Source organism: Crocuta crocuta, unplaced genomic scaffold (genome assembly GCF_008692635.1).
Source record: "Crocuta crocuta isolate KB4526 unplaced genomic scaffold, BGI_CrCroc_1.0 scaffold124, whole genome shotgun sequence".
NCBI lineage: Eukaryota > Metazoa > Chordata > Mammalia > Carnivora > Hyaenidae > Crocuta > Crocuta crocuta.
The window spans coordinates 1,845,160-1,855,458 of record NW_027551573.1 but is presented as its reverse complement, the minus strand read 5'-3'; the positions used below and the strand labels follow the sequence as shown (position 1 = coordinate 1,855,458).

The window sequence follows — 10,299 nt, the reverse complement described above, 5'->3', positions numbered from 1 at the left end:
TACATGCTGCGGAGGAGGTAAAGGTGGCTCGGTCCCAGCCTGGCGCCCGACAGGGCCTGCTGCAGAGTGGCACCAAGTAGGACGGGTGGATATGGTGGGTGGGGGGCAGAGGGCTGCACTTTGACCTCAAGGTGGATCGGAGGAGCAGCTCGCTTGATCCTGCCCTGAGGTGCACCTGGCTGTGTTAGGAGCCATAGACGGATGAGCGCCCTTGACTTAGGTAAAGGGTCACGTGGTAAAACATGCTTCTCAAGACACTGACGCCTGCTTGAAAATCTGGCCCTGCGCCCTGCTGATTGGCCTCGGGCAGGCTGCTCCACCCTCTGAGCCTCAGGCCCTCGCCCGCCTCCTGGTGGTGTTTGGGGGCAGTTGGGGGGGCGGGAGGGGCTAATGTGCTGATGTCATTCAGGCTGTTCTCCACACACCAGCAGTGCTCAGCAGATGTTCTGGGGAGGAGGGAGGCACCCAAATGGCCATGGGCACTGAGGAGCCCTCACTGGTGCCAGAAGACAGAGAACCAGGTTATGTGTTCTGAGGCCAGAGGACGGGAAAAGGCTCCACTGGAGGACAGAGGAAGCAGCTCTCATGCAGAAAGGAATTACAACAAGAATAACTATAGCTGGCATTCATTGAGCACTTTCTGTGTGCAGTCCCACGCTAAGCACCTATGTCCACTTTCTTAACTCTGGTCAGGACCATTGTGAGGCTCGGAGAGGGTAAGGGACTGTCCAGGGCCACATAGCAAGCAGGGAGCAGAGCCAAACCGCTCCTGTTTCCGTCTGACTCCAGGGCCCTGGAACTGGACCTTGAGGGATGGAGCCAATCGTACACTGGAGTTTGTTTAATTGACTCAGTGCTCGCAGCTCACCTCTCCTGTCCCTAAAGCATTACGTTTGGAATCTGCTTGAACACCTCCTCCAACGGAGAGCTCATTACCTCACAAGGCAACTGTTTCGCCTTGATTCAAACCTAAAGATGGCTGGATTCCCACGCGCCTTGGCCCCTGCACTAATTGGGTTATCTGTTTCATTCAGATTGTAAAATTATAAGTCTTTTAACAAGCAAGACAGTCGAGGCCAGAGAGAAGCAGCAGATCTGAGTCGTGCCGGGAATACTCTGAGATAAAAGCACAAGGTGTGCCCGTAGGCTGGGCCGGGCCTGGCCACCGATCTGCCTGCAAATGCTCGGAGGGTGGGAGCCGAGGTTCCCCAGGGCGGCAGTCCTGTCCTTCTTGTCTTCTTGGTTCCCATCCCACTCCGTCCCGTCCTCACAGCCACCATCAAGACCCCTTGGACGGGGGCTGGTGTGAGGACCACGATCACTCCAGGCATGCCCTCCAGCTGTCCTCCTCGGGGACCTCTGCCCACCTTTTCCCTCTACCTGATAGCCTTCCTCGTCCTCTACCCACTGATGTCCTGCTCAAATACTACCTCCTCCAAAAAGCCTTCCTGGATTTCTCTTTTCAACCAAGCAGCTTCTCCCCCAGCATGGACCTCTCCTGCACCCCTCTTCTGTCTCAGCTGTGGTGGGGGGCCCAGGAGAACACAAGGGAACCGAGTGCAAGAGTTGTCCTGCTCTGCTGACTCTAGGGCAGCGCCCTGTGAGAGCACGCTGGGACGAGCCCGGGGGTGCAAGCCATAGGGAGTGTGCACTGCATTTCCTGGGGCTCAGGTAATGACAGAAGTGGCTCTGTCTCTCGGGAGGGAAACAGGAAAATCTGTTGTTGGGGTGGTAGAACTCTGGTTGATCTGTCTCCCTATTTTTGAAATCGCTGCTTTGGTTTTCTGTGCAGTTACCGTGGAAGCACCTGCATGCGGGACACAATGGCCCTCCCTCCACCGGGTGTCCTGTTTGCCTCTCATGCCCCGTCTCTGCTCTCTTCCTTGACAGTTCTTCGCACACTTATGGGACACAAAGCCAACATCTGCAGCCTGGACTTCCACCCGTACGGCGAGTTCGTGGCCTCAGGTTCCCAGGACACGAACATCAAGGTGAGACCCTGTTCTGGGCCCTGTGCCTCCCCCCACTGGGCTGGCGGTGGGCGCTAGACTGTGTGTCGTATCTGAGGAGGTAGCTTTTGGCTCTGGGTGTGGGGTGCATCTTCCCTCTCTGGTAGCGTCTGCACCCTCCGAGGAAGGGGATGTGGAAATATTCACCAGACATCTGCTCAGAATGCCCAGCTTTGGGGCGCCTGGGTGGCTCAGGCTGCTGAGCGTCCAACTTTGGCTCAGGTCATGATCTAATGGTTTGTGGGTTTGAGCCCCGCGTGGGGCTCACTGCTGTCAGCCTAGAGCCCGCTTCAGACCCCTCTCCCTGCCCCTCCCACTCATGCTCTCTCTTTCTCTCTCAAAAAGAAATAAATAAAAAATTAAAATGTAATATTTTCAGCAAAAAAAATAAAGAATGCCCACCCTCAGTAAACAGTTTCCAAAACCCCACCATATTGGGGCATAATGAGCTGCGGGTGCCTAGAAGCCCTCTCTGCTCGTGGCTGCACTCCACCCTCTGACCAGAGCTCCAAGACTGAGCTGGGCTAGGCCCCTCCGGCCCAGGCCTACCTTCATAATGACCTGTCCTGACTCTGCCCCTCTGCCCCTCTCCCCGCAGCTCTGGGACATCAGGAGGAAAGGCTGTGTCTTCCGATACAAGGTAAGGAAGGTGCCCTTTGCCCCTCATCCATGAGCACAGTGCAGTCCTGGAGCCTGGGGTGGTGCCTGGGCCCAGGCCCGGGCTGGAGGGTGGGGGGAGCTCTGTCCCACTCAGGTGACAATGCGGAAAATGAGGGTCCAGGTGAGAAACGTGAATCTAGAGCGAAGCAGGGGTGCCATGGGCGGTCCACCGGGTCCCCACTTTCCACGATTCGTCCCAGAGCCGCACTTACCAAACTGCGCTCCCTGCTCTGGTGGTGTAGGCGGGTAACCGGCCTCATTAGGTAGAAAGCATCCTGTTCATATGTGTTTGAAAGCACTGAGTTTAACAATTTTGGAGGTCTTTAGATCCTCGACATTGAGAGAGGACACATACCTCTCCAGGAAGAGGCGTAAGACATGTTGTGTCCCAAACTACATGGATGGCCAAGCAGCCTGGGTTTCCTGGAGCGTCCCGTGGGCCTGGGCGGCATGACGCACGAGGAGACGTGTCCCTCTGTGGGACCCTCTGGGCCACGTCCCGCACACGCCTGCTTGTCAAGAGCGGGGTGGTGAGGAGGGAGGCCCAGTGGGCCTAGGCGCCTCCGGTGAGCTCAGTGCTCTGTCCTCCTCTCAGGGACACAGCCAGGCTGTGCGGTGTCTGCGGTTCAGCCCCGATGGGAAGTGGTTGGCATCGGCTGCAGATGACCACACGGTGAAGGTAGCTCCTGGCTTGACCTGGGCCCAGGGTGGCTGGGGTATGCTGATCACACTCAGGCTGGGTCCTCCCCCCCACCCCCAATCGGGCTCGAATATCCCAAGCCTGTCCAGAGTGGAAGGCGGTTTGTGGATAAAGAGCTGGGGTGGGAATAGAGGGAGAGCCGGTAGCCAGGATCCCAGGCCTGGTCCCGACCTCCATCCTGCCCTGCTCCAGCTCTGGGATCTGACTGCTGGCAAGATGATGTCCGAGTTCCCAGGTCACACGGGGCCTGTCAACGTGGTGGAGTTTCACCCCAATGAGTACCTCCTGGCTTCTGGCAGCTCTGACAGGTGAGGGGGGAGGAGCAAGGCCTGTGACCCATGACCGCCATCTCTCTTATCTCTGTGCGCCTGTGACCGCCATCTCTATCGCTGTGCACCTGCGACCGCCATCTCTCCTATCTCTGCGCCTGCGACCACCATCTCTCCCATCTCTGTGCGCCCATGACCGCCATCTCTCCTATCTCTGTGCTCCTGCCACTGCCACCTCTCCCATCTCTGTGCGCCTGCGACCGCCATCTCTCCCATCTCTGTGCGCCTGCGACCGCCATCTCTCCCATCTCTGTGCGCCTGCGACCGCCATCTCTCCCATCTCTGTGCGCCTGCGACCGCCATCTCTCCCATCTCTGTGTGCCTGCGACCGCCATCTCTCATATCTCTGTGCGCCTGTGACTGCCATCTCTCCCATCTCTGTGTGCCTCTGACTGCCGTGTCTCAAATCTATGTCTGTGACCGCCATCTCTCCCATCTCTATGCGCCTGTGACCGCCATCTCTCCTATCTCTGCATCTGTGACTGCCATCGCCCCCATCCCTGTGTGTCTGTGACCGCCATCTCTCCTATCTCTGTACGCCTGCAGCCACCATGTCTCATATCTCTGTGCGCCTGCGACTGCCATCTCTCCCATCCCTGTGTGTCTGTGACTGCCATCTCTCCTATCTCTGTGCGCCTGTGACCACCATCTCTCCTGTTTCTGTGTGTCTGTGACCACCATCTCTCCTATCTATGTGTGCTTGCGACCGCCATCTTTCCTATCCCTGTGTGTCTGTGACCGCCATCTCTCCTATCTCTGTGTGTCTGTGACCGCCATCTCTCAAATCTGTGCGCCTGTGACCGCCATCTCTCCCATCCCTATGTGTCTGTGACCTCCATCTCTCCTATCTCTGTGCGCCTGTGACCGCCATCTCTCAAATCTGTGCGCCTGTGACCGCCATCTCTCCCATCCCTGTGTCTGTGACCTCCATCTCTCCTATCTCTGTGCGCCTGTGACCGCCATCTCCTGTCCCTGTGCGCCTGTGACCGCCATCTCTCCTATCTCTGTGCACCTGTGACCGCCATCTCTCAAATCTGTGCGCCTGTGACCGCTCCATCTCCCATCCCTATGTGTCTGTGACCTCCATCTCTCCTATCTCTGTGTGCCTGTGACCGCCATCTCCTGTCCCTGTGCGCCTGTGACTGCCATCTCTCCTATCTCTGTGTGCCTGTGACCGCCATCTCTATCTCTGTGCGCCTGTGACTGCCATCTCTCCCGTCCCTGTGTGCCTGTGACCGCCATCTCCTGTCCCTGTGTGCCTGTGACCGCCATCTCCTGTCCCTGTGTGTCTGTGACCGCCATCTCTCCTATCTCTGTGTGTCTGTGACCGCCATCTCTTATCTCTGTGCACCTGTTACTGCCATCTCTCCCGTCCCTGTGCGCCTCTGACTGCCATCTCTCCCGTCCCTGTGTGTCCATGGCCGCCATCTCTCACATGCTCTGTAGATTGAACTAGCTCCCGGCCAAGCCAGGGTGGGGTCCTCGTCCCATCTCACCCCCAGCCCTGGTTCCCCGGCCCCAGTGTCCTGGGCTGTCATGGCTCACCTCGTACCCACTGAGTCCCTCCGCCTGCCTGCGCAGGGTCATCCCCTGGCCCTAAGCATGGCCCTTGGCGGCCACAAGCCAGGGGGACAGGTGTTGGCAGAGAAGCGGGCTTTCCAGGCACAGGCCCGCAGGAGGCCAGCATGGGGACACTGGCTCCCTGGCACAACCTGACTGCATTTGCAGGACCATCCGGTTCTGGGATCTGGAGAAGTTCCAGGTGGTGAGCTGCATCGAAGGAGAGCCAGGGCCCGTCAGGTACGCAGGCAGCTGCGCGGTGGGGCTGTGCCCTCCTCCGGGGCAAGGGGCTGTGGCGACGGGTGGGCCTTTCCCATCCCCGCTTCTGCTCCCTCTGTCCGGGGCCCCCCCATGGCCTCCCTGGGTTCGGTGGGACCCACGGCCCACTCTCGCCTGGCCCAGGAGCGTCCTCTTCAACCCCGATGGCTGCTGCCTGTACAGTGGCTGCCAGGACTCTCTGCGCGTCTACGGCTGGGAGCCCGAGCGCTGCTTCGATGTGGTCCTCGTCAGCTGGGGCAAGGTGGCCGACCTGGCTGTCTGCAACGACCAGCTGGTGAGAGAGCCGCCCACCACCCCCCTCTCAGGCCCTCACGTGCCCCCGGCCCTGCTGGGGTCCCGCCCACCCATACCCCAGCTCTGCCACTTCCTGCAGATAGGTGTGGCCTTCTCCCAGAGCAACGTCTCCTCTTATGTGGTGGACCTGACGCGGGTCACCAGGACAGGCACCGTCGCCCAGGACCCTGTGCAGGACAGCCGACCCCTGGCGCAACAGCCATCCCACCCTAGTGCCCCGCTGCGGCGCATCTATGAGCGGCCCAGCACAGCCTGCGGCAAGCCTCAGAGGTAGGGTGCTCAGGGCCCCAGAGGGCTCCGGAGGCGGGTGGCTCCCGAAGGCTTTGGGGGACCGGCCCCAGCTCGCCAGACTGGCCACCTATCGGCCCGGCCCTGCCCCACAGGGTGAAGCAGAACTCGGAGAGCGAGCGCCGTAGCCCCAGCAGCGAGGATGACCGGGACGAGCGGGAGTCTCGGGCCGAGATCCAGAACGCCGAGGAGTACAACGAGATCTTCCAGCCCAAGAACAGCATCAGTGAGGCCCGGCCCCTGCCCAACCCAGGGTCCCCACCTGTGCGCAGAGGCCGACGGTCCTTTATGGGGGACGGCGTCGATGTCACTCTGCTTCTGTGGCTTGATTCCCAGCTTACACCTGGGCCCCAGGCTCTGCTCCCAGGTCATCGAGACCCCAGCAGAGGCCCCGCGGTCACTCGTTGCCCCAGCCCGTCCCGAGCAAGGGAAGGCACCCCGGGGGCAGATAGATGGGAGGGGGCAGGCCTGGGGGTTCCTGGGACGGGGAACAGGGTCATAGGCCTGCAGCTGTGTGTGCACCTCGGAACCACCTTCTGTCCTGGCCCCTCCCGGCTCTGAGGGCCAGGCAGAAGCCCCAGGCTGGCCAATGTCAGGCCCCAGCCCCACTTGCCTCTGCAGGTCGGACACCACCCCGAAGAAGCGAGCCCTTCCCGGCACCCCCGGAGGATGGTGAGTGGGGGGGCAGAGCTCAGCCTCCCAGGGTCACCAGCTCCCCGGGCCTCACCTACCAGAGCACCATCCCATCTCTCATACCTGCTGTGCGCCGGGCCCCAGGCTAGGCCCTGGTGAGGGAGCATGAGCAAGGGGGGCAGGTGCTCCCCTCAGGGGCCCACACCCTAGTGAGGAGGGTGGACGGCAGACAGATAGCCACGCTGCTGGGGCTGCAGATGGGGCGTGCTATGGAGGCAGGGGTGTGGTGTGCTGAGAGAGGGCTACCATGGGCCTGTGGAGGGGGAAGGGCCAGGAAAAGCAGCTGGGGGGAGGGAGGTGGAAGGCGGGGCTTGGGGTCTGGGAGTGGAGGCCAGGCCCTCGCTGGGGGTTTGGGTTTTGCTGTGGGGAGAAACCATCTGCTTTCGGATTGGAGAAGAAGCCTGGTGGGGCATCCTTGTCCTTGCCCTTGTCCCTCCCCTCTACCTGGCTGCCTCTTCAAGGGGCCATCTTATCATTCGCCCTCAAAGTGGGATTTCCTGTGCTCCCCACTCACCATCTACTCACTGCAGGCCCCCCTCCCCACACTCCATTCCCAGTGAGGGGATAGGATGGCCACTCCTGGGAGCTCCCTGGGTCCCATCCACACACAGTGCTTGATGCCTGCTTTCTGCCAGACCTGCTGTGGAGAAGGTGGAAAGGGAGGGGACAGGTCCAACCCCCACCCTCAGGCCTTCCCCGGAGCCTCCCACGCCTAATGGCCCCTCCCCCCCACTGCTGCTATCTCCTTCCTCAGCTGCCCCACTGGTTCCTGCCCATCTCCCCCAGTTAACAGGCGCCACCCAGAGGCCCACCATAGCCCTACCTTCTTCCCGCCAGTCCCTCTGGCCTGAGCTGACCCAGAGATCTTCCCCTTTTCCTCCAGACGTGGCCACAGCTAAGGAGGCAGCAAAGCCCAGCCCACCCACAGACTCGCAGTTCCCGGTGCCAAATGTACGTCTAGGTGTGGAGCGCGCAGTGTGGGGCTGGGGGAGGGGCCGAAGTCCCGAACCGAGGTTGGGGGCCCTCGTGCCAGGGTGGGCAGACAGGGAGGCCTCAGGCTGGCTACCCGCTGAGCCCTGGACCCCACCAGCTCGAGGTCCTGCCCCGGCCCCCGGTTGGCACTCCCGCTCCCGCACCCAAGGCCGAGCCTGCCATCATCCCTGCCACCCGGAACGAGCCCATCGGGCTGAAGGCCTCTGACTTCCTGCCCGTGAGTGGGGGTCCAGCCTGTGGGCGGGAAGGAGGCCCACAGGGCAAGGGCAGAAATTCACCGCCGGCACGGGGGCGCCCGTCCCACATAGGCCGTGAAGATACCCCAGCAGGCAGAGCTGGTCGACGAGGACGCCATGTTGCAGATCCGCAAAGGCCACGACACCATGTGCGTGGTGCTCACCAGCCGCCACAAGAACCTGGACACCGTGCGGGCCGTGTGGACCACGGGTGACATCAAGGCAAGCACCACCCTTCCCCTGGGCTTTGGGCTGGCCCAAGAAGGCGAGGCGGTGGGGCGGGGCGGCCCCCGTCACCACACCGGCTCACTTCACGTCCCGTTCTGCCATCGTCACCCTCACAAGCTGCCATTTATCGAGCACCTCCTTGTGGGCCCCACAGTGATCACTTTAGGTGCAGTGTCGTTAACCCCCACGACAGAGCCTGTCATCACGCACACCCGGGCAGGGGCCGCTCTGTCCCCAATCCCCTCTGAAGCTGCTCTCTTTGCACAGACATCGGTGGACTCGGCCGTGGCTATCAATGACCTGTCCGTGGTAGTGGACCTCCTCAACATTGTCAACCAGAAGGCGTAAGTGGCTGTGGCGGACGGGGTGGTTGGGCGGGCAGAGCCAGGTGCTAAGCGTGTCCCCGGCCCTCTCCCCAGCTCTCTGTGGAAGCTGGACCTGTGCACCACGGTCCTACCGCAGATCGAGAAGCTTCTGCAGAGCAAGTATGAGAGGTATGTGTAGGGGAGCCACACCTGCCTCATGCAGGGATGGGAGGGACAGGAGGCTCCTTCAGGGACCCCGGGAAGGATCCCAGGGCTGGTGCCCACGTGAAGCGGCTTTGCAGCTCTACCATCCCCACCAAGTCAGGAGGGGCCACAGTGAGAACTAGCCTGTGCTGTCCCTGTTCTGTGTACCCCTCCGTCCCTGTCTACCCCTCCGCCCCTGTCTACCCCTCCGCCCCTGTCTACCCCTCCGTCCCTGTCCACCCCTCCGTCCCTGTCCACCCCTCCATCCCTGTCCATCTTTCTATTTGTGGCTCCATCGTCCATCTGCCTCTGAAGCTACGTCCAGACTGGCTGTACCTCCCTGAAGCTGATCCTGCAGCGGTTTCTGCCCCTGATCACCGACATCCTGGCGGCCCCACCATCTGTGGGTGTGGACATCAGCCGGGAGGAGAGGTGAGGGGCTAAGCCGTGTATCAGCTTTGGGGTGTAGGGGTCCACGGGCTTGGGGGCCCAGCCTGCTCATTGACGGCTCTGCTGAGGCAGCCTATAGAGGGGGGCGTGCCTGGAACAGTGGCTTGGCCGTGTACCCCTGTGGGACGGTGGGTAGAGGCAGACTGGGCTCCTCTGTGGCCTGCTCTGCCCTGAGCCTGGGCATGGCCTGGATGTGTCCTGGGTCCCTGGCCTCTGCCTGCCTCCAAGAGGAGGGCGGGAGTGGTCCGACGGGAAAGGCCCTAGCACTTCGAGCACTGTCTCTCTGCCCACAGGCTACACAAGTGCCGGCTCTGCTACAAGCAGCTTAAGAGCATCAGTGGCCTCGTCAAGAGCAAGTCGGGTTTGAGTGGTCGCCACGGCAGTGCCTTCCGCGAGCTGCACCTGCTCATGGCCAGTTTGGACTGAGGTGCTCTTGGGCCTGGCCTCAATCCCCCACTCCTGTTCCCTGTGCACTCCCGGCCCCGTGAGCCTCTGCCCGGCCCCTACTGCAGCCCCGCGGCCATTCTGGAGGTAGTGGCGTTGGCCCACTGGCCACCTGCACAGCCCTGAGCTCTCAGACAACTTCTCCCTACCAGTGGCTGCCCGGCTTTGCCAACTCCTGCTTCTTGGGGCAGCAAAGAGCACCTTGGGGCTGCTGCTGTAATTTATAAGGCGAATTTTATTAAATTTGTAACTATTCCCTTGTTTGTTTGCCTGGAGGGGCATTCTCTGGCCACGTGGCTCTCTCAGGCCCAGGGCTGCCTGCCTGGACCCTCACAAAGGAGAGAGCGAGCCGTCCAGGCCCAGGGCGGTGCGCCAGGCAGCTTGGCCAGCAGGGGGCAGCAGAGTGCCAGGCCTGCTGGAAGGGGTAAGTTCAGACCTATTGTGGGGAGGGGTTGGTGGGCAGCAGCGCCCCCTTTCATGGCTCAGGGAAACAGGTGAGGGCTGGGCCCTACCGGCCCATCCCTTTGTCTCAGCCACACCCCCAGCTGTCCTGTGGATCCCTCCAGGGCCAGCCAACAGCTGTAAACTTAAGGGTGCCAGGACCCCAGACTCACAGGCTTGGCTACC

The 10,299-nt window shown here is 61.4% G+C and overlaps 1 protein-coding gene across 1 annotated transcript in view; it reads left to right on the top strand.

Moving 5' to 3' along the window:
• The window catches only part of KATNB1 (katanin regulatory subunit B1), a 22,531-nt gene extending 12,603 nt beyond the window's left edge, over positions 1–9,928 (top strand). The window contains exons 5-20 of the mRNA XM_077751387.1: positions 1,891–1,991; positions 2,608–2,649; positions 3,265–3,348; positions 3,562–3,677; positions 5,427–5,498; positions 5,661–5,811; positions 5,911–6,101; positions 6,215–6,345; positions 6,741–6,791; positions 7,696–7,763; positions 7,903–8,022; positions 8,114–8,263; positions 8,537–8,613; positions 8,689–8,763; positions 9,094–9,210; positions 9,522–9,928. Of these exons, the coding sequence (XP_077607513.1) occupies positions 1,891–1,991; positions 2,608–2,649; positions 3,265–3,348; positions 3,562–3,677; positions 5,427–5,498; positions 5,661–5,811; positions 5,911–6,101; positions 6,215–6,345; positions 6,741–6,791; positions 7,696–7,763; positions 7,903–8,022; positions 8,114–8,263; positions 8,537–8,613; positions 8,689–8,763; positions 9,094–9,210; positions 9,522–9,654 (1,679 nt within the window). The 3' untranslated portion in view covers positions 9,655–9,928. The remainder of the gene's footprint in view (positions 1–1,890; positions 1,992–2,607; positions 2,650–3,264; positions 3,349–3,561; positions 3,678–5,426; positions 5,499–5,660; positions 5,812–5,910; positions 6,102–6,214; positions 6,346–6,740; positions 6,792–7,695; positions 7,764–7,902; positions 8,023–8,113; positions 8,264–8,536; positions 8,614–8,688; positions 8,764–9,093; positions 9,211–9,521) is intronic.
• Positions 9,929–10,299: the final 371 nt, after the last annotated feature.